This window comes from Maniola hyperantus, chromosome 1 (genome assembly GCF_902806685.2).
Source record: "Maniola hyperantus chromosome 1, iAphHyp1.2, whole genome shotgun sequence".
NCBI classification, from domain to species: domain Eukaryota; kingdom Metazoa; phylum Arthropoda; class Insecta; order Lepidoptera; family Nymphalidae; genus Maniola; species Maniola hyperantus.
In genome coordinates, this window is record NC_048536.1 from 7,684,146 (window position 1) to 7,712,070 (window position 27,925).

At 38.2% G+C, this 27,925-nt stretch overlaps 3 protein-coding genes across 3 annotated transcripts; 2 read left to right on the top strand and 1 right to left on the bottom strand.

Annotated features, from left to right (window-relative positions):
- Nucleotides 1-558: 558 nt before the first annotated feature.
- On the top strand, nucleotides 559-3,484 carry LOC117996665 (calcium load-activated calcium channel). Its single transcript, XM_069509364.1, is given in 6 exon segments — nucleotides 559-854; nucleotides 1,038-1,117; nucleotides 1,886-2,017; nucleotides 2,020-2,062; nucleotides 2,390-2,530; nucleotides 2,938-3,484. Coding segments are annotated over 6 exon segments (549 nt in total). The 5' UTR covers nucleotides 559-795; the 3' UTR covers nucleotides 3,032-3,484.
- Nucleotides 1,368-8,680, bottom strand: l(2)37Bb (lethal (2) 37Bb). The gene is made up of 6 exons (XM_034984746.2): nucleotides 8,168-8,680; nucleotides 7,167-7,470; nucleotides 6,747-7,083; nucleotides 6,365-6,590; nucleotides 5,340-5,454; nucleotides 1,368-3,618 (listed from the first exon to the last, which is right to left on the bottom strand). Exons 1-6 carry the CDS (start codon nucleotides 8,456-8,458, stop codon nucleotides 3,479-3,481), a joined length of 1,413 nt encoding a protein of 470 aa, XP_034840637.1. The 5' UTR covers nucleotides 8,459-8,680; the 3' UTR covers nucleotides 1,368-3,478.
- ath (ATP-dependent RNA helicase DHX33) lies at nucleotides 8,500-22,091 on the top strand. The gene is made up of 13 exons (XM_034984784.2): nucleotides 8,500-9,059; nucleotides 9,157-9,418; nucleotides 9,830-10,039; nucleotides 10,635-10,857; nucleotides 11,268-11,452; nucleotides 11,874-11,949; nucleotides 12,044-12,231; nucleotides 12,561-12,734; nucleotides 14,482-14,606; nucleotides 16,148-16,272; nucleotides 16,547-16,711; nucleotides 20,381-20,509; nucleotides 21,436-22,091. The coding sequence occupies exons 2-13, from the start codon at nucleotides 9,165-9,167 to the stop codon at nucleotides 21,709-21,711; spliced, it is 2,130 nt and encodes a 709-aa protein (XP_034840675.1). The 5' UTR covers nucleotides 8,500-9,059; nucleotides 9,157-9,164; the 3' UTR covers nucleotides 21,712-22,091.
- The last annotated feature ends 5,834 nt before the right edge of the window (nucleotides 22,092-27,925 follow it).

Sequence of the window (27,925 nt, forward strand, 5' to 3'; positions counted from 1 at the left end):
TTTCACATTTATGGGTACTCATTTAGATGATTTATTACTATCAGGTTTTCACTGCATATATATACATTTACTCACAACAACAATCACTATAAAATATAACTCCTGGATATAAATTTGTTATTCTAATAGTACTAAAAATATTGTCATCATCATCATCATCAACAATAGACGTCCACAGCTGGACCTAGGTCTCTTGTACGGACTTTTACACGCCACGGTCAGGCGGCTCCCTGCGACTTATCTGAGTCGTCCGTCCCCTAGTGGGCTAAAATATTGTTATAAAATGTAATAGAAATGAAGCCAGTATTGTTGGCAACGCAGGCATGATACACAAAAAAATTAATAAGACCTAGGCTTTAAGTTATAATATTCAAAAATATTATAGAGAAAATTATATCCCCATTTTTTTGGTAGAATTTACGTTCTGGCAGCACAATCTGAAAAAAAGAATGAGACATGAATGATCAGATAACTGGAACCGGATATTGAATGAATGATAATCGTTCATGAGGACAAATGTCGCCAACATGTTGTGAGTTATTGATCTGTGATCTTGCGCATAGAGTAGGATGATCTTGCGTAAAATACTCAGAAACAAGGAGTAAGGACTATGGTTACAAAAATCTGCAAAAAATAAAATCCTAAAATCATACAATTTGACGAAGAAACGTTTACCTGAATAAGTACGAATAAACTTTTAACTTACAGACCCTAGTAATATCATAAAGTGCAGTGCCATCAGATGACAATAGTGTTAGTGTCTACATACCTACTCATAACTTAACGTTTTTTAATATGTGGGGTGATTCTTTACTGATAGTATTTATTTCAGTATGTACTGCTTTTCTTGGAGAAGTTGGTAAAGAAAAAAGATTATCTATATTTATTAAATATATAACATTAAATTATGGATAACAGGCGTAGTTGGCCTCTTGCTAACTTCGTTTAGCATCAGGTATCTCGCACCTTTGTCATGTGATGTGAAGAGCTGAACGTGAAGAATGAAAATTGCCTTTAAAATTTTAATTTTTGTTTTCAGGTCTCACTTGGATATTAGTTTACAGAACGGAGAAGTATCAGAAATTGAAAGTCGAAGTAGAGCGACAGAGTAAGAAACGTATGTATCGAAACTACAATTACATTATTTTTTAACTAGGTTATTCTCGTGACTTCGTCCGCGTGGACTGCACAAACTTCAAACCCCTATTTTACCCCCTTAGGGGTTGAATTTTCAAAAAATTCCTTTCTTAGCAGCTGTCTATGTCATAATAGCTGTCATTCATCACAATTTGAGCTGTGCGTGATAGATCAGCCAGTCAGTCAGCTTTCCGTTAGGTATTTAGATTATTTATATTAAAAACAATATATTATGAAACACTTTATTGTTTATTACAATCATTTAATAAATACAATTAATTCAGAAAACTTAAATAGCCAAAAGTTACATAATATTAAAAAATATCATCCAAACCACTCCAATTGTGTGAGGAATGTGCATAGCACGCTGGTTGCATTGCTCCAAATGTAGTATGTTAGACAAGATCTGCTGGCCAAACATGTTGCTAACGATCTTCTAGTTGTCTGTTGACTCCATGAGACAGGTATACTTGAAGACCGTGTTTTAACATTACTGCTATTGCCCCCATTCCCCTCTTTAAACGTTAAGCTTGTGCTAGGAGTAGGTATATGTCAAATACTTATGACTACTAAGTGAAACAGTTTGAGTTTGAACCAACCTTTCAGATTTCATTCCGCTTCCTGATTGTTGAGCTATAAAGGCTCAAAACTTAAATACTTAAGTTCAATGCTTAAAAATATTACTAAAACCTGCCAAAACTTTTTTTAGGTTTTCTTATTTAATCTTTAATTGGTTTTTACATTACAGTGGAAAAACGCAAAGAAGCACATGGTGACTCTTTAGATAAACAGCACAAGAAAAAGATTGAACGCGGAGGGAGGAAAGACTTAAAATAACAACAGGGATCTCTCATTAGTAAAATGAAATCAATGTTTGCAATTGGTTTGCATTTACAGCATTGCTTAGCATGTTAACAGCATGTAAGTACCAGAATTTATATTAGATGATAACTGTTACTTAATGTACATTGATTTCATTGATTTTGTGGCATACAAATTAGCCTGTCTGTCTCCAGGATGTATAGTATCGTAACAAATAAATGATGTCATCTACATGGATTTAGGCTTTTTAATTATCCTGTGAGAAGTCTTTGATTAGCCACAAGATAAAGTGTTGTCTTTTTCCAAGCTACCGCCTTGACAAATTTTGTCAAAATTGGTTTAGTGGCGGTGTGAAATATAAGAAACAGACAGATCATCAGTCATTTTCTTATTTATAATATTGTTAATATGAATTTTGTCATTGTTTCAGATTTGACGGCAGGGTTGTGGCTAGATTACCATTTTATCCTATATCTTGGATTCAAGGGCTGAGCCACAGGAATTTGCCTGGTGATGATTACACTGATTGTTCCTTTATTTTTCTGTACATTCTTTGTACAATGAGCATAAGGTAATTTATTAATCAATCGACAAATTGTTTTAATTAATAATTATTTAACTTAAATCAGATTTAAGTTTTTTAATCTGTGGAAACTCTTTGATTTTCCATGACAAAAAAAAACCTATAACTGTCCCTGAGATGCAAGCTATCTCCGTACCCATCAAAATCTACAACATTTGGACAGACACTTTTGGTTTTATAATATTAGTAGTGATAATTAATTACGTAATAACATACAAAAAAAAAAAAATTAAATGTATGACTATAAGTTCAATTGTTAGAATCTAAGTTTTGTTCTATCCTAAAGAGGAATTTAAACCCAAAACTGATGAATGAAAAAAATTGAATTGAGTAAAGCCATAATAATTTTCACTTTTGTTATTAAATATTAAGTAAGTATTTGAATTATTTTTCAGGCAAACATCCAAAAGCTGTTAGGCTTGCTCCATCAGGGCTGCCTCAAAGCAAGGTGGTGCATTATTTGCAGCTCCTCCAGCCCAATTCAAATGAATTTGAAAAAAAAATACTCCAGCTGGTAGTCATGCATGTAATTAATAAGTAGGTATTATAGACGGTAACAAAGTATCAATTAGTTCCCTTTTGTGACAATGATGTGTGCTTAGGAGACATGTATATAGTTTTAGATGTTCATGATCCTACTGTCAGTTTCAAAGGTAGCAGAGTTGCTCTCAAAACTTAACAAATAGTTGCTAATTTCACTATTTAATCTGTTTTACCAGGAGTTCTGGATGTAAACAATTATTTTAGCATAATTATTTACTAGGTGAAATTGGCTGCCCATTGGCTACCATCTCCTGAGCAGTCTCTCAAGTGTTTTCCTTCAGTAGATTTCAATAACACTACTTGCTCATTTATGTTAAGACTCCAATAAAATACTCTGTTGTGAATTTTTTTAATAACAGAACTTAATTTTAATTAAACTTTCATCATATTATATTAATATACATTTGTTTCAATTAATGGTTCATTTATTAATATTCTATCAAATCCATATCTAGTAAAATCAATACCATTGTATTGACAGTCTATGACTAGTTCCGCAACAGCTCTCCCTATCCCAGGACTATGTTGAACACCTGAAAAAATTGATTACTATCATAACTTAAGCTTGATGTAACACAGCATTTTCAAACGTATACATTAATTTTATTATTGACTAGCTAACCCGCCCCGGCTTCGCTCGGGTGGAGTATTTCGGACTGGGAGTGTCATCGTGAAGCCGTTGCTTGATACCTAAAATATCAATTCACTATCAGAAATTCTAAAATCCCCACGATTTAGGACTTTAGTACTTTGCAGCATCAGGATTGAGGAGTTAGGATCCGAAGTTCAATGATGTAGCCTATGTATATATGCTATGGTACCTAAATTAATTTTGCATCATCCGCAGTTACTGAAACATTATAGTTTAGAAGTGCTGTACCCTACATCATCAGGGTTGAGGAGTTGGGACTTGAAGTCTGAGAATAAAGTCGTTGTTTGGTACCTACAATATGAATTCACTATGAACACTTCCTGAATCTTGATAACTCAGGCGGGCAGTAACCCTGCAGCATCAGGATTAAGGAGTTGAATCCAGAATTTTTTATGTGACCACCACGAAAACTTTTTTTGTTGCTTTTAAAAAAAATATTGCAAATCAGTCCAGAAACCTCGAAAAAATCGATGTAGAAAAAAGAACCACCTCCTTTTTGACAGTCGGTTAAAAACCGATGACCTTGAAATATTTACGTAATTAAATAATAAGAATTAATGAAATCGGACTACGCGTTAATGAATTACAACTCAGTATACATTTTAACTTTCATCCCCTCTCCTACGGGAACCATGCTGAATTTCGGGATAAAAAGTATCCTATATTCTTCCTCATAGTATGACCTCAAATCGTACCAAGTTTCATTGGAATCCATTCAGTAGTTTCAGCGTGATGCGCGGTCGTGATACAGACAGACAGACAGGTCAGGGTTGGGTTCAGTATCGATTATAGAGTGCCCACGAAAAAAAGTTTTCAAAATATCTTCAATGTACAGAATTTGACCTGTTACAGTTTTATTATAAGTATTGATCTGTCCAGAATTTTTGTTGCTAATAATAATTATTATTATAAAAAAATATTAATTTCTAATGGCCGGGATAGAAAAATTTCAAATTAAATAATTAAAACTTTCCCATACAAACTTTCATCCCCTTTTTCACCACGCTTATGGGGAAATTTCCGAAAAATCCTGAAACACGTATTTCTTCATTTGTGACCGAGAACTCAAATACCAATTTTCATGCAAATACCTTTAAAAATGACGGACTTTCATACAAACATCCATCCCCCATTTAACCCACTTAGGGGTGGAATTTTGAAAAATCCTTTCTTAGTAGATACCTACTCTTTACAAAGAATAGACTCTCTAAATTTCATGTTTTTAGGACCAGCGGTTTAGGCTGTGCATTGATATATATTATGTCAGTCAGTCAGTCAGGACTTTGAATTTTATATATACTATAGATTATTATTTAAAGCTAATAATCTAAATATCAATTTTCACGTCCCTAACTTCAAAAACATAGGACTTTTTCATAATATAACCTTCCAACCCCCATTTCATCTCTTTAGGAAGGGATTTTCTCATAGTCGTTTCCTTCTTAGTGGTTATCTACTCTTTACAAAGAATATACCCTCCAAATTTCATGTCTTTAGGACCAGCAGTTTAGGCTGTACGTTGATATATATGTATGTCAGTCAGTCAGTCAGTCAGGACTTTGAATTTTATATATAAAGAATAGTTGACAATATTCCAGTTACCTTGTCTACCAAATCCTGTTGCGAAAATTAAATTGCTGTGGTACGGATGTGGGCCAATAATCCCAGTGTCATCATAGGTGTTGCAGTCTGTTACCTCGGTTGAAACTACTTTTATCTAAAAGACACAAAAATACATTTATATTATTATTAATATCTACATTGACAGTCTTTGTGGAAAAAGGAATCAATAAGCTTAAGTCCTTTTCCTCGTACAGTGGATACTCAGGTGTGAGGTGACCGACTTCAGGAAAGAAAATCAGCCTTGCATTTAGCAGCCTGCAAGGTACTATAATAGTTACATTACTTCTGTATTGCATATCTACATAATATTTATAAAGAGGAACTGCTGAGTTTTGTTTCTTTTTTTGTTTTTATTATCATTAACTTCCTCTTACACAAAGGAGAATGATATTCCAAAAATGCCAAATTTCATCAAAATCGGGTTGTGCTGGCTTTATTAGTTGAATTTGTGTTCCAAAGCACTGTTAGTCTTGACACTTGTCCTGACATAAAATAAATATGTCGGTAGCACCGTCTTTAATAATTCTAAAAAGATTGCTCATTTAACATTACGTAATCGCCCCACCGTCATTGTGAGGATATAAAAGCGGATGCGCAGTGTGTCACGAAACATTATTCGTGTGGCTCTTGCCGAGGGCATTTCTCAGTGGACACTATGTGTGTCGTACTGTGGATTCTATTATTATTGTTGTAGTAACCTTATGTGGTTTCAGTGAGGGTTGCTATAGTTATATTGAGGGTAGGCTGTGATATATCTCGTAGTGTGCGAGAATAATGTTAGTGCGCCCACGAAGGCTTGGTTAATCCAATGTTGTAGTCCTGACTTCTAACGGAAAGGCTATTCAGTCTTTCCTACAAATACATTTCATTTCAATTACCACTCTTATAGGATTGAGATTGGGATATTATGAGCACTATTTGAAGAATTGAATGTACTGGCTGCCAGAACACCAATGCGAATCTTGGTAAAAGAAATTACTATTATTTTTGTTTGCTTTTCGTACCTCAGAGTCTTTCAAATGAGGATATCTATTCAATAAGGATGCTTGAAAAACTTCAGTATCAGAATAGCCACTGTCTTGCTTGATAGAAGGTATTTGTCCACACACTAGGTTGTTCTGTAGACCATTCCTTCTCAACCATAAACCACTTGTATCCATTACAAATGGAGAATCCAATCCAACTGCCATTTCACTTTTTGCATTTTCTACAGAATATATGTTGTATTCTCTGTAAATTTAAAGCACAGTATTAGATTTTCTTTAAAAATCCACTGTTTGAAAACAGTCTAATATAATTTTACTCCACTTTCCAGCTAGTGGTGATGATACTGTAAATATACTAATACTATAACTAATAAAGATAAGATAATAGAGTATGCTTCACCTTTTTTCAATTGGCAAGTGTTCTTTCAGTAAGCCTTTTGATGTACCAATTTTTGCTAACTTAGCAATATTGGTCGCCTCTGATCCTGCAGCTATGACGCAGGCGGCAAACTTCAAACTGTGTATCTCATCATCATCAGTTTTGTAAAGTAATCTGTTTATCTTTTGAAATGAACCCGGTTCTATACCCTCCATTAATACATCCCTTTGTACTTCCATTTCAAACCCAATCACTTCAGACTTAATAAAATTTGCACCGAGTTCTTGAGATTTCTGTATGTAGCCTCTAAGGAGTTCTGTAGCATTGAAAACACCTTCTGATTCAGTGCCGATACAGCCTAAAAATATTGGATTATTATTGGGTGGAACTGGTTAGTAAAGGTTAGTAAAGGTAAGTCTAGCTAAAATACTAATGTGTTACCTAACTTGATATCTGATGCATTAATCCATGGATATCTGTCCTGTATTTCCTGAATTGTTAATAATTTGCTTCTTATACCATAATCTTTCTGTGCATCAACGTTTTGTTCTAACTTTTCAACATATTTGTCGCTTGCCAGCAGTAATTGCCCTATTGGGCAGTATTGTAAATCGACATTATCACCTAAATGTTCTTTTATGTTGCGAAAGAATTCTGCACTGAATTGTGAGAGATATATGTTTTCAGCTAATGAAAAATGTTGCGTCAGCACACCATGTGATAACATCTTGTGATTATTTGTATACTGAAAGAAAAATGTAAAACAAAGTTAAAGAATTTTGTAAATAACTGTGAGTAGTAACTTTTTAAATGAAGTTATCAATTGTATCTCAAATTTTCTCTAAATACAGTATTGTTTCTTTATTATAAACAAAATCGTAATAAAATTATTACTCAAAAGGCAAGACAGGTGATACTACAGATGATTACTGGTATGATAACACAAAAAAAACGCGAAATAAATCTTAAAAAACTAGTCTGGCTAACGACTATGTAAAAAATTGCCCAAGGTTGTATACACACATGGTCATTAAATCTGTTCAGGAGCAGACTTGACATAAATATTGTTTGACTAAACAAAGCAACTTATACTATTCTTAAATTACCATCTTTACTAATATTATAAATGCAAAAGTGTGTATATCTGTCTGTTAGCTTCATATGGCTAAACCATTGACCCCATCTTGATGAAGTTTTGTAGAGACTCAGAGGAATCCTCTAAAGGCAGACAAGATATTTAGGATATTTTTTACACTGGGAAAACAGAGTCCACAATAATTTAAAGTAATCTAAATCCTCATAAGCTTGGTCTGGGCATCAGCTAGTAAATAATAATCGAGTTTCGAAACTAGGTGGTACCTACTGCTATTGTGTGGTATAACTTGTTTGGTATAACTACAAAATAAATAAAAGTAGGTACCTACTAAATTGGTTAGACTTACCATGGGATCTTTTTCTAAAACAATTACAGATAATCCTTTACCCGCTCTAGTTTTGAGCCAGTAGGCTGCTGAAGCCCCTATAAAACCTCCACCAACGATAACAACATCTGCATGTTCGGGATAAACTGGATTAGTGTCCATATTGAGACCAGCTTTAACATCTTTAAATAATGTCTCCCATGTTCTAACGAAAGGGTTGCGATGCTTAACATAGTACTTTTGAGATGAATGGAAACTTCTTTTTATATTTTTCAAATATACTCTAGGTAAAATCATTGCAGGTAAATTCATATTTTGACTAGATACCAATTTATTGTTTGGGACTTTTAACGTTTTGGGGCTCAAGATATTAGGTCTAGGTATAATACTTTACTGTATTTAATTCATATTACACGAGACACATAATGTACTCTGTGCGAGACACGACTTCATTAATCTATGCACGACTTTTATTCCAAGAGCATTCCACTTTTCGCTGTTTTTCTATGACATGATGACAATCACAATGAGAATCACAGATGAGAATAAAAAATATTATAATTTTGACAATCACATTGATTTGACATTTGAGTTTTGATCTTTTTGATTTGATTGAATGAATCCAAGGAATGAAGAATGAATGAAAGATTTATTTGACAGTGGTTATGGTTATGATATTTTGTCAATATTGGTATGATTGCTCCATGCCTAGGTATATTTCTGTGGTATATTTATTCTGAGCAACGGTATCATATAGTAGATAATCTATGAACGGTGTTATTAGAGCCTTTTATTTTTGGTCGGTGACTAGAGCCGTAAAACAAATTAAAAAAAAAGTAACGCTTTCTGTTCAGACCTAGAACCCAGAGCGGAAACGGGAAAAGAATTGCTAAAAAAAAATCAAGATTTTGAGGTTAGAACTTTATTTATAATATCTTTTTAAAATGAAATGTGATTTTCATTTTTATTTTTAATACCTACCTAATAATTTGAATTAAAATGTTCTATAGATAACAAAATGGATTCTAAGTACACTGCATTCGGCAGGGAAAAAGAGCAGAAAAGCTCGTATGATTTGAAAGTTAAAAGATTAAAACTAAGCATAGAAAATAACGTGAAAAATAATACAGAAGCTGTGCCGAATTCTCATTTTAATGGTGTCAGTCAAGACACTTACAATAAATCTAATAATATTTTGTCGAGCGATGTTACCGAGACTGAAAATTTGCAAGAAGCAAGAAAAACATTGCCTGTCTATCAAGTTAGAGCCAGGTAATCTCTGTATACATATTCGTTTTGTTTTCCTTAATAGGTAGCTCTGTTACCTTTTTAACGGACTAGCAAGTATATTGTAAGGGATGTTTTACCCGTAGTCCGGTTCAGTTGTCCGTTTGTTTCATGGAAGTGTCTAGCCGACCGACCGACGGAAGGCTACCTTATTTTTATTGAGCTGACCGTCGTATCGCTAGCCGATCTTTTAACTGTTGCCCGGCGCGACTTTATCTGGGCAGATTTAGGTTTTTTAAAATCTTGTGGGAACTCTTTGATTTTTCGGGATAAAAGTATCCTATGTCCTTTCCCAGAATGCAAGCATTCCAAATTTATTGAAATAGGTTCAGCGGTGGTGGTAACAAATGGAGAGATACTGTTGCATTTATTTATATTAGTTTGGATATCTTACAGACTCGTAGAGGAGATAAGGAAACTCAACACAATGATATTGCTTGGTGAAACAGGAAGCGGCAAAACAACACAAATTCCACAGATAATACATGAACATAGAATAGAGGGTAAGGGCTGTATAGCGGTGACACAGCCTCGTAGAGTTGCAGCAATCACCCTGGCTTTACGTGTGGCAGCAGAGACAAATAGTGAGATAGGATCAATTGTAGGGTAGGTATTCATTTATTTGTGTTTCAAATAAATTAAAAATATTTTTTATTCAATTAAACTTGTACAAGTACCTACTTTTGAATCATCAAATGCATCTACCACTTTACTTTAACTGGATTGAACCTGATTCTTGTAACTAGCCAAACCCAACTTCAGTATAAAAGTACTCATTAATGATGAATGATAACTATTAGATAATGAATAAATCCTAAAAAGGTCATTAGTTTCTTATTTTCAAGTTGCATGTTAGAAATTGCATGGTCTTATTTTTATTACCACTTGAGATAGGTCTATGCACTTGAGAAAATAATTTCAGAAATAAGAAATCTATAGTCTGTACAAAATGACTCCTCACCTCCTCACTCCTCACGCCATTTTAACTCTATGGGTCAACTATTATGTCACCTTTAAAATAAGGGCTAAAATCGTACTTATGAAATTTGACACAAAAAGTTCTAACAGACAGTTCTAATAGACAGTAAAAGTCTAGTTTTACAATAATGTACAATGATGGGTTACTGTCCATCAGCACAGTCATGTTAACCAATTATGTTTCTTCAAGACCTCTATACTTATTCTGATTTCTGTGTGTCAGATATACAGTCAGATTTGAAGATGTAACAAGTCCACGGACAAAAATTAAGTACCTGACCGATGGTATGCTATTGAGGGAAGCAATGAATGATCCGTTGCTGAAGAAATACTCTGTGATAATATTAGATGAAGCACACGAACGCACAGTAAATACAGATGTTCTTTTTGGTATTGTTAAACTGGCACAGAAAGAAAGGAATGAGCAGAAAATAAACACATTAAAGGTATATTTTTTAAATAAAGATTTTGTGCCATAGTTTCATTTAAAAAAATATTTACAACATCTTAGACTGTATCATCACTTGCCACCACCCACCAGGTCTGATTGCAGCCTAGCGCTAGTCAGTAAATTAAAAAAAAATCTTTAGTAACAGATGTTTACTAAGATACAAAAAAATATGTAGGTTAAGTACAATATCTAGTTTCCTGCTCCCTAACTTGGATTCTATAATATGTTACCTATTATATGAGTGGGGAATGGTTCTTCCATACCTGGAAGGTACTATTATATAGTATATTATATAGTACTATTATAAGGTAGTATTCTGTGATACTTTGAACCCTGTAATGACTTGCTTGATGGTGCTTTTCAGAACATTATTTGTGGATTGGTAACTAAGGGTATCATTTTCAGGTCATCATAATGTCAGCAACAATGGATGTGGATGCATTTAGACAGTATTACAACAATTGTCCTGTTATATATTTGGAAGGACGGACGTATCCTGTGACCATCTACCATTCAAAGGCTAAACATGAGGATTATCAATATGCTGCTGTGTGTACTATATTTCAATTACATGCAACAACTCCAGCTGAGTAAGTTAACTTTACAAAATATAATATTGTGTCATCATTAAGCAAAGAGTATTAAAAAATAATAAGTTTTAAGTTTACCTAGCAGAGGATATAATTTATAATAGTACTACTCACAGATTTTCCTTTCATCTTGATCATAAACAAGCTTTATAATATTTGTAATGATAACCACTTCCGCTACGCTACCTAAAAAAACTTCAATCCACGCGGACGAAGTCGCGGGCGTCATCTAGTAATGAATAATTGAACACTTTTTGCCAAATAAAATGAATAAAATACTAATATCAAGAAATGTAAATTTTTCTTTCTTTGAATTAAGTATTCGTTTTTGTTAAAGGTAACAGACATACACACTTTCACATTTAGATGTAAGAATTAAGTTATTTTTTAGTAAATAATAATACAATGCTATTATTTCTAGCCACGATTTTCTTGTATTCCTTACTGGCCAGGAAGAAATAGAGACAGTCATGAGCAATATAAAACAAATAGCAAAAGTAAGTGATATGGACAACTATTTTACCCATAATATAACTATACTCTTATAAGTATCCTATATAAATTATATGTATTACAGCTTTATAATTTCAGGAAGCTAAAGGCCCACAAATCAGGGTATGCCCCTTATATGCAGGGTTGCCAGCAACAAAACAACTCCAGGTCTGGAAGAAGACTCCTCCAGGAATGAGGAAGATTGTGTTGGCTACTAATATAGCGGAAGCATCTGTCACTATCCCACAGATAAAATGTGTCATTGATACTGGTGTTGTAAAAGAAAGGTATGTAAGTATTTATAGTAGGTAATTTGTAATACAGGTTGTGACTCCAAAAACTAATTCGAGAATATTATAATGTTATTGGTGTTATTTACCAAACTACTATAGGAATTTCGTTTGTTAAAATATATGTAGGCTGTAGTTTCAGTTCAGTTATGTGTTAACAAGTTGACAAAGATGTACTTATAGTTTAGATGTTGCTGGCAAGTTCTGTGGTCCTAAAATTTTTATGACATCAACTTTTTGTTATTGTTTTTAAACCTGCCATGTGAGATATTAAATGAAAGGCCTATTAGGCCGAATTCTAATTAAACTTCTAATGATTGTCTTAGGACATGGTGCACATCGACGGGCGCGGAGCGGCTGGTAGTCCGCGCGTGCTCGCAGGCGGCGGGCTGGCAGCGCGCCGGCCGCGCCGGCCGCACCGCCGCTGGCGCCGCTTACCGGCTCTACACCGCCGCCGACTTCGCCGCGAGGCAACACCACAACACGCCTGAGATCGTCAGGTAAGTGGTGCACATCGACGCGCGCGGAGCGGCTGGTAGGTAGTGCGCGCGTGCTCGCAGGCGGCGGGCTGGCAGCGCGCGGGCCGCGCCGGCCGCACCGCCCGCTGGCGCCGCTTACCGGCTCTACACCGCCGCCGACTTCGCCGCGAGGCAACACCACAACACGCCTGAGATCGTCAGGTGAGTGGTGCACATCGACGCGCGCGGAGCGGCTGGTAGGTAGTGCGCGCTTGCTCGCAGGCGGCGGGCTGGCAGCGCGCGGGCCGCGCCGGCCGCACCGCCCGCTGGCGCCGCTTACCGGCTCTACACCGCCGCCGACTTCGCCGCGAGGCAACACCACAACACGCCTGAGATCGTCAGGTAAGTGGTGCACATCGACGCGCGCGGAGCGGCTGGTAGGTACAGCGCGCGTGCTCGCAGGCGGCGGGCTGGCAGCGCGCGGGCCGCGCCGGCCGCACCGCCCGCTGGCGCCGCTTACCGGCTCTACACCGCCGCCGACTTCGCCGCGAGGCAACACCACAACACGCCTGAGATCGTCAGGTAAGTGGTGCACATCGACGCGCGCGGAGCGGCTGGTAGGTAGTGCGCGCGTGCTCGCAGGCGGCGGGCTGGCAGCGCGCGGGCCGCGCCGGCCGCACCGCCCGCTGGCGCCGCTTACCGGCTCTACACCGCCGCCGACTTCGCCGCGAGGCAACACCACAACACGCCTGAGATCGTCAGGTGAGTGGTGCACATCGACGCGCGCGGAGCGGCTGGTAGGTAGTGCGCGCGTGCTCGCAGGCGGCGGGCTGGCAGCGCGCCGGCCGCACCGCCCGCTGGCGCCGCTTACCGGCTCTACACCGCCGCCGACTTCGCCGCGAGGCAACACCACAACACGCCTGAGATCGTCAGGTGAGTGGTGCACATCGACGCGCGCGGAGCGGCTGGTAGGTAGTGCGCGCGTGCTCGCAGGCGGCGGGCTGGCAGCGCGCGGGCCGCGCCGGCCGCACCGCCCGCTGGCGCCGCTTACCGGCTCTACACCGCCGCCGACTTCGCCGCGAGGCAACACCACAACACGCCTGAGATCGTCAGGTAAGTGGTGCACATCGACGCGCGCGGAGCGGCTGGTAGGTAGAGCGCGCGTGCTCGCAGGCGGCGGGCTGGCAGCGCGCGGGCCGCGCCGGCCGCACCGCCCGCTGGCGCCGCTTACCGGCTCTACACCGCCGCCGACTTCGCCGCGAGGCAACACCACAACACGCCTGAGATCGTCAGGTAAGTGGTGCACATCGACGCGCGCGGAGCGGCTGGTAGGTAGTGCGCGCGTGCTCGCAGGCGGCGGGCTGGCAGCGTATGGGGCGCAATAAGTCTAAGGTTACAAAATAATTTTAAGCTATCGTCGGCGCTCGCGCTATCTATCAACGATGCTTAGAAACAAAAGCTGGGAAAGTTCTTCACCATCCCCAAACTAAAAAAAGGCCGCCGCCTTTCTGGAAGTTACCGGCCCGTCACTTTCTTGCCACACATCGCTAAGCTGTTGGGGCGTCTATTGCTGCGACAGCTCGCCCGCACCGAGCTAGTCCGCCGACCGAGCAGTTCGGCTTTAGCATCAATCACTCGACGACGCTCCAGCTAGGGAGAGCATTCAACTATATTATGACCAGCGAGAGAAACAGGGCACTCGGGTCTTTCTCGATATAAAGAAGGTCTTCGACCGTGTATGGTATGCCGGTCTCCCGGCGTATCTTTCAATAATAATATTTTGTTTCAGATGTCCGTTGGCTTCCACCATGTTAATGCTAATTGCCGCAGGAATGGACCCCGGCACCTTTCCTTTATTGGACTCACCACCTAGAGATTCAATACAAGCAGCGTTAGTTCTGTTGAAAGAAATAGGTAATTTATATTGTGTTATATTATAATTACTATTTCTATTTATAATATAACACTTTTATATAATTTTGATTAAAACCGGTTAAAGATATTGAAAGTTCGATTAGAAGTTGAGTTAAAAGCTTAAAAATTGTATAGTTGTGTCCATTTGGTTAGAAAAGCCCAGAAGATACTCAGGGCGATTATTATTGTCAATTTTTAATCATATTTTATAACTTACTAGATGATGCCCGCGACTTCATCCGCGTGGATTTAGGTTTCTAAAAATCCCGTAGGAGCTGTTTGATTTTCCGGGATTAAAAGTAGCCTATGTCCTTCCCCGGAATGTAAGCTAATGTAAGCAAAGTAATTCTGTACGAAATTTCATCAAAATTGGTTAAACTGTTGTTCCGTGGAAATATTGCAGATAGAGACACACTTTCGTATTTATAATATTAGTATGGATTTACACCCTAAACCACTTGTTTTTGTACTGTATAATATAATATTGCACGCTCGATGAAGCAATGTATACCTACCTAATGCAATAAATGAATTTTGAATTTTGACTTTTGAAAAAGTGATAGTGATAGTGGATAGGGATTGATCAGAGATCACTGAAAATTTATCTGAAAAGCTTTAGATAGGAGCTCTGTGCATGGGAGGGCGATTTCAAATTCCCAAAAGGACAATAAAAAACGTGATCTTCAGCGCAAACAATTTAAAGGCAAATCTAACAGCGATTACGCACTGCACTTCCGTCATCCGAGTTCTATCCGTCATACCAGCCATTATCTACGATATATGTCATAAGCTCCCATACAAAACAAAAAGTAACGTATTTTCACGGACTCGGATCGAATGAGTGCGTAACCGCCGCGGCCGTTACGATTACAGTGTGGGCCTTCGCGCTAAATTTGAAAACTCGAAAAACTAAGATTCGGACAATGCCATATTCAGAGCGAATAAAAGTTTTCTCTCTTACCCATTCTTCTATTTTATTATTTATATAATTTATTTATAACTGTACATATGTTTGTTTATTATTTCTTTGAACATAATGTTATATGATTGTAACTGAACTGAATCACGAGGTGTTGTGCATAGTTTGTTGTTTTACCCATCTCAAGGCAATTTCATCTCACACCATTAGTTACAGACCCTTTTCAAAGTAAGCGAGTTCGCGAGCTTTACTTACATTCTATCTTTACGCCAGATTTATTTTGTTCTATTGATCTAAATGTATTTTATTTTTGCATAGTAATAGTATTTCGTATCTAAAGCCTTCTAGAATATCTTAATAAGAAACAATATATGTACTTTAAAAATGTCTTATTTCTAATTTGTATGCGAGTATATTAAATTAGCGGATATCCGGCGTGTGCTACTACGCTAAGAGAACCAAAAAAAATCGCATTATTGCCTTTCTAATGAAACCGGTTTGGCGCACATCGATTGGATGGTTTCAAAGTCTATAACGTTCTCAGTTTGAAACATTTTTGCTTTTTTTTATATAGAAATATGAAGAATAATATCAGTTTTACGATACATAATATACTTTTCAGGTGCCGTAGATAATGAAAATAATCCGAAACTGACTATACTTGGGAAGAAAATGACCGCTTTTCCAATAGACCCCAAATACTCCAAAGTGCTGTTATGTGCCCCCGAATACGACTGCTTAGAAGAGGTAACAATGATTATTCTATTAGATACTTCGTCCGCGTAGATTTAGGTTTTTAAAAATCCTGTGGACTATGCATATAAACCTTCCGCTAGAAACAGTCTATCTATTGGTGGAAACCGTTTTAAAATCCGTTGCGTAGTTTAAAAGATCTAAGCGTACATGTCCATACAGACAGCGGGAAGCAACTTTATTTTATACTATGTAGAGAAGTAGAAATAAAGATAAAATAAGCGCTTTGTGGGCTCGATACGAATGTTCAGTCATATAACTTTTCCAGGCACTGAGTTTGGTCGCGGTAATGTCCAGTGAAAATGTGTTTCACACACCATTACACAAGAGGGAAGAAGCTTTGAAAGTGAAACAAAAATTTATATCGCCTCTCGGTGATCATATCACACTTCTGAACGTGTATAAAGCGTTCTGTAAGGCCCCATTAAAAAAGGTATGTTGAAAATATAAAAAAAACCGGCCAAGTGCGAGTCAGGCTCGCGCAATGAGGGTCCCGTACTACAGTCGTATTTTTTCGACATTTTGCAGGATAATTCAAAAACTATGATACATAAAAATAAAAAGAAATCTGTTTTAGAATGCACAGGTGAAGACCTTTCATATAATACCCCACTTGATATAGTTATCTTACTTCAAAAGTTTAACATAGCAATATTTGTTCATGACCACAATTAAATTTTTTTTTGTATGATGTAACCACAATTTCACTGTTTTCAGATTTTTCCCTGAATGTCAGCTATAAGACCTACCTATCTGCGAAATTTCATGATTCTAGGTCAACAGGAAGTACCGTACCCTGTAGGTTTCTTGACAGACAGACAGACAACAAAGTGATCCTATAAGGGTTCCGTTTTTCCTTTTGAGGTACGGAACCCTAAAAATGAAAATAAATCAATTTTTTTATTCGCACATTGGTTCATGCAGCAAAGTCTGTGCGAACGTTATTTATTACTTAACGTTATTTGTTTCTTAGGATTGCTTCAGTATAGACTCCTGTTTCGCAGTAGCAATCTGATGACGATCATCTAATTATTTATTATTATTGTATCCACGTGCGATATCCGGTAATCTCGAACAGTAATAGTCTACTGATTAGACTTCGGCTTCCTATTCGGGCGGTCGGGGGTTCGATCCTGGACACGCACCTTAAAGGTTCGTACGCATCTGAGCGGCGCGGCGCGGCGCTTCAGTGAGCTTCACGTCGCGGCACAGAGCTTCAAAATATCATTTCTATCATTTTGTATGGCGCATATCGCACTAGAGCGGCGCGGCGCGGCGCTTCACCGCGCGTTGCCGCGCGGCACGGCTGGAGAGAATATTTTGAAGCGCACCGAAGCGACGCGCAGTGCAGTGACGCTAGTGCGACATACCCAGCGGCGCGGCGCGGCGCTTCAGTATGCGTACGTCGCTCGAATAAGATACACGCGCATCTTGTTAGGTATTTAAAGTACAGGCAAGAATCGGCAAGATAGACCTCAAAATAAATAACGTAGGTTTAATTTTTGACACATGACGTGTTCCTCATGCTCTTAGAAGTATATCCTCAAAGGTCCCAACCCCTAGGATGTCGGCTTCCCCCCTTCCCAGTGTCTAAATGTATAAATGTCTCTCCGAGCGTTATGAGAAAACATCAATGGTAAAAATAATCCTGATTAAATAACTATAATATATTATGTACATATTATACCTACCTACTTCATCTAGGTAGAATTAATAGTTTCGGAAATATGCCTACCTATTGTTGTACTTGTGTTTATATTATACTAGCTTATGCCCGCGACGTCGTCCGCGTGGACTACACAAATCTCTAACCCCTATTTTACCCCCTTAGGGGTTGAATTTTCATAAATCCCTTTTTAGCGGTTGTCTACGTCATATTAGCTAGTTAGCTAGCCAGCATGCCAAATTTCAGCCCGATCCGTCAAGTAGTTTGAGCTGTGCGTTGATAGATCAGTCAGTCAGTCACCTTTTTCTTTTATATAGGTATTTAGATATAATATGTACCTGTGTTTACCTGCCTATTTTATATATTCTATTGCACATAAAACAAAGACATTTTGCGAAAATGCTTTTTCTAATGTAATTTCCACAGAACCTAAGGGACTAGCTGATGCCCGCAACTTCGTTCGCGTAGATATAGGTTTTTTAAAAATCCCGTGGAACCTTTTTGATTTTCGGGATAAAACTAGCCTATGTGTAGGCACACATAGGCTACTTTTATCCTACAGGGTATAATCTATCTCAGGTATATAGGTACGAGTAGGTAATTCCCGGAAATGTGCTCACCTATAGAAAAATCTAAATCCACGCGGACGAAGTCGCAGGCATCATCTAGTTGCATTTTTTTTAGATTTTTAATCCCGTGTGAACTCTTTGATTTTCCGGGATAAAAAGTTGCCTACCTCTGTCAATTCCCGGAATGCAAGCTACCTCTGGTCCAAACTTCATATAAATGGGCCTTTAACAATCCCGTGGAAATTCTTTCATTTTCCAGGATAAAAAGTAGCCTGTCCTTCCCCGGGATGTAATTCAACTTTGTACCAAATTTCATCAAATTCGGTTAAGCTGTTGAGCCGTGAAAAGCTAGTAGATAGACAGACAAATACACTTTTGCGTTGATAATAATATAAGTATGGATATGCATAAATATTTTTTTATAATTTCCATAAAAACTATCATCATCATCATCATCATCAACCGATAGATATGTCCACTGCTGGACATAGGTTTCTTGTAGGATTATATTACCGACCTGTGTGGTATACCTATTGTTTCTAATGTAATTTCCACAAAAACTATTAGGCAATCGCATAAAGAATTTTGTCTTCGACATTCTGAAGTAAATGTGAAATGGTACAGAGTCATTAAGAAGGCGAGGAAACAAAATGTGATATCCTTCTTGATAGCGTGACTTTGGTATGTCAGCAATCCATTTCTTCTTCTTTTTTAGGGTTCCGTACCTCAAAAGGAAAAACGGAACTCTTATAGGATCACTTTGTTGTCTGTCTGTCTGTCTGTCTGTCTGTCTGTCTGTCTGTCTGTCTGTCTGTCTGTCTGTCTGTCTGTCTGTCTGTCCGTCTGTCTGTCAAGAAACCTACAGGGTAGGTACTTCCCGTTGACCTAGAATCATGAAATTTGGCAGGTAGGTAGATCTTATAGCTGACATTTGGGGAAAAATCTGAAAACCGTGAATTTAGGGTTAGATCACACAAAAAAAATTAAATTGTGGTCATGAACTAATATTTTAGATTAGTATTTTCAACTTTCGAAGTGAGTGACTATACCAAGTGGGGTATCATATGAAAGGTCTTCACCTGTACATTCTAAAACAGATTTTTATTTATTTTTATGCATCATAGTTTTTGAATTATCGAAATCATACGACTGTAGTACGGAACCCTCATTGCGCGAGCCTGACTCGCACTTGGCCGGTTTTTTCTCTTCGATAATTCGTTCTTCTTCTGCACAACAAAGAAATAATAATCAAATCCTCTTCACTGTCGCTCATCTTGCGACGTTGTTGCTCGTACGCGAACGGGTGTAGAAGTGACGCGCAAGTGACGCGAGCTGCCGCGTACTGCAGTTGTAGTGCGGTAGGCACCGTCGAGCGGCCTGAGGTGAAGCGTTCTGCAGTCGGACTGAAGCGCCGCGCCGCGCCGCTCAGGTGCGTACGAACCTTAACTTTCGTCGTTATGTGCGTTGTTTTATCGGTGAAGGAAAACATCGTGAGGGACATGCCTGAGAGTTCTTCATAATATTCTCTAATGTGTGTGAAGGCAATCCGCTTGGCCAGCTTGGTGGAATTAGACAGCCTAGGTTTCGTAGTGGCGTGTTTTAAACAATTAAATATCACTAGCTTTACCGAAGGAAACATAAGGAAATCTGCATGCCTGAGAGTTCTCTATGTGCTCAAATGTGTGTGAAGGCTGCCAATCTGCACTTGTCTAGCGTGGTAGGTTATTGCCAAACTCTTCTCATTCTTAGAGAAGGCCCGTACTCATTAGTTAGCCGGCGATGGGTTGATGATGACGATGAATGGATGGTCTGAAAAAAATGAGTACAGTGACTTGTTATTCCGATTTTAATGAGGAATGTTTTTCAGCAATGGTGTCGAGAGAACTATTTGAATCACAAAAACTTGTCGTACGCGTATGAGATACGAAATCAGTTGCTTGGCGTTTGCCAACGACTGAATATGACTGTTACCAGCTGTGGAACTGCTTTAGATCAGGTAACGTTCTATACTTACATACTTTCACTATGATGATTCGGAGTCCTGTTTTACTTAATTTTAATAATAATTAGCGGGCGATGGGGAAAGCTATGCTTAGAGTTTTTCTACGTGATCAAATTATGTAGATATGAAGAGATCCATAGGAGAACCAGAGTAACTGACAGCTTAGCGGGCTGCGAAACTGAAGTGGCAATCACTACCCTTATTATAAATGCGAAAGTGCATTTGTTTGTTGGTTTATTGCTTTGTCTTTCAATCACGTTGCAACGGTGCAACGTATTGACGAGATTTTTTGCATGGGTATAGATAAAGACCTTGCGAGTGACATAGGCTACTTTTAATCCCGGAAAATCAAAGAGTTCCCCCGGGATTTTTAAAAAACGTAATTCCACGCGGACTAGGTCGTGGGCATCAGCTAGTACACATATATAATTCGAAAAACCGAAACACAACGTTGCGGTGCCAAAATGCTAGAATGGCGCCCTCACACCGGAAAGCGTGGGCACTAGTGACACAGACGATATCAAGCGAGTCGCAGGGCGCTGCGATGGAGCAGATGGGATTTAGGTTTTTGAAAAATCCCTCAAGTTAAAAAAAGTTACTAACTTTTGTTGAAACCCCAATCTACCGACTGGTAGTTTTTTTGAAACCCCATTCTACCGACTGGTAATCTTTCTGAAACCCCAATCTACCGACTGGTAGACTGACACCTTAACCAATAGGCTATCACTGTTTTTTAATCATCTAGTACTCTAATAATTCTGCTACGCATATGATTGACAATTCAACCTGTTTAAGGTCAATTAATAAGCATTTGATTTTCAACTTTTTGTCCTTACAATAACGATAAAAAAAGTCACTAACGTTTGGAGGACAGTATTCAGCCGTTAGTATTTATAAGGAAATAATTTTATTTGTTACAGTTGTTAAAGTGTCTCCTAAGCGGACTTTACACCAACTGCGCCTGGGCTCGAACGGGCGCGGGCGGCGGAGGGCGGTACGTCACAAGCGCCGGAGTGGCCGCCATGTTACATCCATCGGGAGTGTTGCATTCCGCCCGACCCGCGCCGCCGGCAGTGCTATACACAGAATTGCTCCACACCAAGCGGTCGTACCTCGTCACCGTGTCCGCGATACAGCCGCAGTGGCTGCACCAAGTCGCTCCAGAGTACGCCCGTCGATGCCGCGCCAATCGGTGACACCTGCATGCTACTTCAAAAAGAAAATTGTTTTTGCATAAATACAGAATTGCGTCGTGTTACTTGTATTTGAAAATAACGTTCACCCCGTACTAAAGGTTTAATTTAATGTCAATTGCCGATAATGTATTTCTGTAAGTGTTATTGTTTTTACTTTAAATATACATGAGATACTTCACAGTTCACTCTATAGAGTATAGACTCTACCTCGTCAGTATGTCAGCGATACAGCCTCAGTGGCTGCACCAAGTCGCTCCAGAGTATGCCCCCCGATGTCGCGCGAATCGGTGAAACCGGAATGCTAGTTCTAAAAGATTTTTTTTTTCATTAATATAGAATTGCGTAGTTTTTTTGTATTCGAAAATGACGTTCACCTCATACTTGAATTTTGTGTGAAATGCCAAGAAATGCATAAACTAAAATGCCCGTCTGTCGCAGACGTGTTGGAGTGGAGACTAACAAAGGCAGTGTGGGCCGACCACCAACCCGCCTGGACTGACGTTCTTAAAAAGGTAGTGGGAAGTGAGTGGATAAGGAAGGCGGTAGACCGTGTGCGGTGGCGCGCTCTTGGGAAGATCTATGTCCAGCAGTGGACGCAAGCAGTTTGGTAGATGGACTAAAATAGTATCTATAATAAAACTAACATCTAGATTCTAGATAGTTCACTACTAAACGATCCTATCTGGTCAGTGTTTCTCGTTATTTGGTTTTGTAACATGCAAGTCATACAACTCATACATCATAAATTGATATTTTATATTATAATCCTACTAATATTATAATTGTGAAAGGGTGGATGTTTGTTACTCAATCACGCGAAAACGGCTGAACGGATTTGGATGAAATTTGGAATGGAGATAGATTATACCCTGGATTAACACATAGGCTACTTTTTATTCCGGAAAATAAGAGTTCCCGCAGGATTTTGAAAAATGTAAATCCACGCGGACGAAGTCGCGGGCATCCGCTAGTAATTCATAAAATAACTATGACACATGCATTCTAAATAGATTGTTATGATGAATATAATATGATGTATATTTGTAACTTTTTATCTTAAAATTTATTTAGTAATTGGTTTTAGTTTTCTTGTTAATTAAGTAAGTAATATTAATATTATAAGCATAGGTAAGTTTTAATTGTATTGTAAATAATATTATGTTCTCGATTACTAATACATATGTATATACGATATAAGATGATTATTCTTGTTATCTTAATAGAAAATATTACTGTTAACAATATGTCAATGATGATTATCGTATACTTAGATATTTTGCCATTTAGTATTAAGTACCTAATTATAAAAATACGTGTGTAATTTGTATATTTGAAAAACTGGTCAAGTGCGTTTTAGAACACGCATAAGGTTCATTCCATAGCCTAGCCCCATGCAGACATGTTTTTCCAAAAACTGTCTGAGAAAGCTCATATTGTTTTAAAAATAAGTACATATAAATATGTTGTAAAGCTCATATTACAAGCTTAAAACAAGATATCAGTTGAGGGGGTAAACCAATTTTCTTTCGACTCACGCTCTTTATGTTCTTGGTACTTACTTAGCCATCGTTTTTTTTTTTCAAAATTTAAATATGTTTTCTGTATAGCGCGGTAATAGATTTCAATTATAGCCGCCAAGCGATTTAGCGTTAGGTAAATAGACCAATCACCTGAAAAATAAATCCCCGTATACACTGAAGAACCAGACTGGACCGGACCAGTCCAGTCTGGTCAAAACTGCTTTCATCGAAAACTGCGCCGAAGCTTCGCTTCGGTCGGGTGCCTCCCGAAACCTGACGCCTGAATTTTTTTGATTGTTATTTTTATTTGCAAACTTAATGGCCAGATACTGAAACGTCTATTACTAATTATTATTATTGTTAAGGCTACCTTAAATATAAAGATACTGTTTTGTTGTAATATGTACCTAGTTATTTGCTGTAAAACAAACCAAAATGTCGAAAATTTAAAGTTCTCTTAAAATAAACTTTTCAGTATTTGGAGTTTTACTGTTGCGAATTTGTTTTATTGTAAAACCTAAATTAACCTAAAATCTCTTAAAATGTAATTATGTAACAAGTATACCTATCTGTACTATTTTTGTTATACACAATAGGTTAAATAAAAATTGTTTTAATAATGATGATGTATTTACTGTTTTACCTATCAATATCGTGATGATGATTTACTACTTACCAAATTGAATACATAGGCATCTTAGGGCATTAATACATTTAACACATAATAAACCAACAGCAAGCACCTATAAAGTTTTATGTGGTAGTAAAGGACGACACGCCGGCAGACCTCGCCCTTCGATGTCATTGTGCTTCGTTTCAGATACCTACTCCGCTAAACCGTTTTGTGACGGAAATATAAAATTCTTTATTAAAGAAGTCATTTTAGTCTCCATAAACCATAACTCCATTCTACTCGTGAACGTTAAGGCAGGATATTATTTGGTTTATAATGTGATAAAAACCGACTTCGTTACATAAACACTAAAAATTGAAAAATAATTTAATTTATTTTAGCTTTAGCTGCGCTTCATATTTTTATGGGACTCCACAATGGCACCTCATTGGCACCGACCCCAAAAAATATTATTATGGAACTATATTAACTCTTGTATACATAATATATTCGGTAATAAATTAAATTATTTTTCAATTTTTAGTGTTTATGTAACGAAGTCGGTTTTTATTTTTTTTTGTAAAAATTTTTTATTTCACAAATTTTAGTGGCCCCATGGAATTATGCTATGACTGGTTAAAAATCTACTGTTTACTAAGCTATTACACTGATCGCGAACAATTTACTCTTATCCGTTGAGGAGTTCCAGTATCTATCTTCGAAGATGTTCATCAGATCTTCACCAAATTGAAATGGGACCAACTTTGAAGTATACCCTTTTAAACAAAAAAAGAATTTTCAAAATCGGTCCAGGCGTTTTTGAGTAATCGGGGAACATACATAAAAAAAAAAAAAAAGATTCCGACGAATTGAGAACCTCCTCCTTTTTTTGAAGTCGGTTAAAAATACATTCACAAAATACTGTATCAAACAACGGCTGCGACATATTCACTTTCTACCACCTTTTTGACGACTGCATCCACTCCACTCAGAAATGTTTTTTCACCTGCTATACAGCGACCTTCACCCATCTAATAACCAGATGAAAGGTGTTTTTATTAATTACTAGCTGATGCCCGAGATTTCGTACGCGTGGATTGAAGTTTTTAAAAATCCCGTGGGAATTCTTTGCTTTTCCGGGATAAAAAGTAGCCCATGTCACTCCAGGTCTTAAACTATACCCATGCAAAAAATCACGTCGATCTGTTGCACCGTTGCGACGTGATTGAAGGACATTTGTAACAAACCAATAAACAAACGCACTTTCGCATTTATATAATAATAATAATAATGTTCTTTATTTCAGGCAAAATGTACCCATATTATTACAAAAGTCAATAAAATTATAAATAAAATAAAAATAATTAAAATCTACAATAAAAGGAATAACAAAAATAAGTACAATAATGTATTATTGTATAGTATTTCTATCATTATTTTCGATTCGCACTGCGATGCTGCGTCAACCAATACCGGTAGATGGCGACATTCAAGTGCTCACACATCGTCCGGAGAATCTCATTATTAGAGTGCCGTAGTCGCTCCCAAAAGGAAGCTATTCTGGAGCGAATAATCGCGAAGAAGTCGGGCATTCTTGCCGATGCGAACATGATGGACGCACTACAAAATCGTGGTAGTTTCATCAGGATGCGGTAGGCATCATTGTACTGCACCCTGATGGCACCATACGAGCGTCTTGTGTAGTTAAACCATAGTTGGCAAGTGTACAGGTTTTGACAGGACGCTCTGAAAAGAGTGTTCTTAACTTGTTCATTGCAGCGGAAAAATCTACGCGCGATCATGTTGCATGTTACGGCAAGCGCCCTCCTCTCGCGCTCGATGTCCTTATCGTCACTGAGATTCTCCGTCAAGATGTGGCCAAGATACTTGAACGTCGCCACCCTCCGGATTTCCACACCATTATAATACTTAATGGTAGTGAGGGTAGGGGATAGGGACAGATTCATGGTTGCTCTATGAAAACATATTATCAAGGCTACCTTTGTTAGGTAGTGAAACAGTTTTTTCGATTGCTTCACCCATCTGATAACCCAACGAGTGCTATACTTCACGGTTGACGAGTAGTTTCAAAATTCAGGCAATAGAGAAGTTAGACTAGACGCTTAGAGGTTAGGTTAGAGGAGTTTGCGACCAATCTGACTGTGGTATCAACGTAACTGAAATCAAAACAGACTCGAACCTCTGGTTCTAGAAACTTGAGATTTTGCATCATGTAGGTAGGTAGGTACCTGCCTACCTCTAGTAAGACAGAATTTTCAGAAATTCCACTTAAGGGATGCTGGGGCGAGTCTGCTAACTTCTATTACGTTAAATAATTTTAAAGTAGGTATATCAAAAATTGCGTATCCGGCAGGAATCGAACCTGCATCTTCTGGGTTCGCGCCCGATGCCTTGACCGGCCATGGTCGGCCATGGTCTCGCTTACTGCCAGTGACGTTCTATTACGTTTATGCAACTTTTCTATTTTAAGGTGCCAGTTTTTGTAAAGGAATGCGTGCGGTCAGTGCCGACCAACATGGGCCTAAAATATCTTTCCACTACATAAAAAGTGTACCTACCTATCGCAAGCGTGCTAAATCTTTCCACCGCAATTTACACGCACTGCAAGGGTACGCAGAAAATTTATCGCCAAAATATATAAAGCCTTTGTTCGCACTAGTTTGGCGTAGGTGCTGCCATAAAAATTCTGCTTTGTTGACGGAGATTACCTACCTCAATAGATTACTTTTAACAGCTTTTAACAAGTTGGTACATACATACATAGTAGGTTATGTTCATCCCTCAAGTACCTGCCTATTGCGGGATTAGGCATAAGTCAGTACCTACACAGGACTTAAAAGAAGACCAAGCACCAAAACTAGGCACATGACTGACCTCATGGCGTTGAGTTAGTGATCGATCCACCTCGTCGTTCTCATTTTCTAGGTTTTACCTACCTATCAGTCAAAAATAATTAAGTAGGTACTACGTAGTTACTTTCTTCAAGGATATAAGCTACAACGAACGGTAGGTAGGTATGCGTAATGCCTCTCTTATCAAGAGTTACATTTTTGTCACGTTTGCCATGGAGATCCTGACATGGAGCTTTAGTGCTAAAACAATTCTTACGAGACCGTGGTTAATTGCTTCACATTGATACATAAAGGCAGGCTCATTTTTTTACGTAAAGGATCAGCCTGGCTGTTCAGTACGGAAATGCATCCAGTATTCTTGTCTTGGCACCATTCCACGCGGGTATGCCTTCCCGTTATAAGTTCGATTAAAATATATTTATTTCATTTATTAAAATGTTAGCATTTTTTGAATAAAAAAAATGTTTTAGTCCGTGCTTTCTTAATTTAACTGTCTTTTCTCAAGCTTACGATAAAATTATTTTAGTAAAATATTTGAAAAACCCAAAAAGCTAAGCTGGCTTAAACGGTCAAGGAAAACATTACCTACCGCATTTGTAATTTGATATTTAGGTACCTAGCAACGTACGTTGTGGGTATTCTATTTTTTATAAGCATTTTGGAGAGCGACGCGTAGGTATTTGGATCACGAATTCGAGTTATAAAAAATGTCGAGTAAAATGAGAAAAGTCCGGAGTGAAGCCAAACATTCCTCGAAAAGTTCGGGTAATGGATGTCGAGTCCAAATATCAAAGTAGGTAAAGCCTTCCATTTTTTTAACTTTCATGAAAGAAAACTTCGTAATCTATTCCCTTGGGACTTGAATTTGAATTCATTTAAATTTTTAGACCACGCTACGTTAGCTGTAGGTAGAAAGCATACCTACTTAATATCTATCTAGATGTCATCATCATCATCATGATCAACCCATCGCCGGCTCACTACAGAGCACGGGTCTCCTCTCTGAGTGATAAGGGTTTTGGCCGTAGTCTACCACGCTGGCCATGTGCGGATTGGTAGACTTCACACTGCACCTTTGAGAACATTAGGCATGCAGGTTTCCTCACGATGTTTTTCTTCACCGTTAAAGCAAGTGGTATTTAATTACTTAAAACACATAACTTCGAAAAGTTAGAGGTGTGTGCCTCCGACCTCCGATTAGAAGGCGA

Excerpts from the sequence above, each read along its gene's own strand:
- ath (XM_034984784.2), top strand. The coding sequence starts at position 9,165 with ATGGATTCTAAGTACACTGCATTCGGCAGGGAAAAAGAGCAGAAAAGC. Across the intron at positions 10,040-10,634 it reads GAGATAGGATCAATTGTAGG|ATATACAGTCAGATTTGAAG; the intron begins GTAGGTATTCAT and ends TCTGTGTGTCAG. Across the intron at positions 12,735-14,481 it reads AACACGCCTGAGATCGTCAG|ATGTCCGTTGGCTTCCACCA; the intron begins GTAAGTGGTGCA and ends ATTTTGTTTCAG.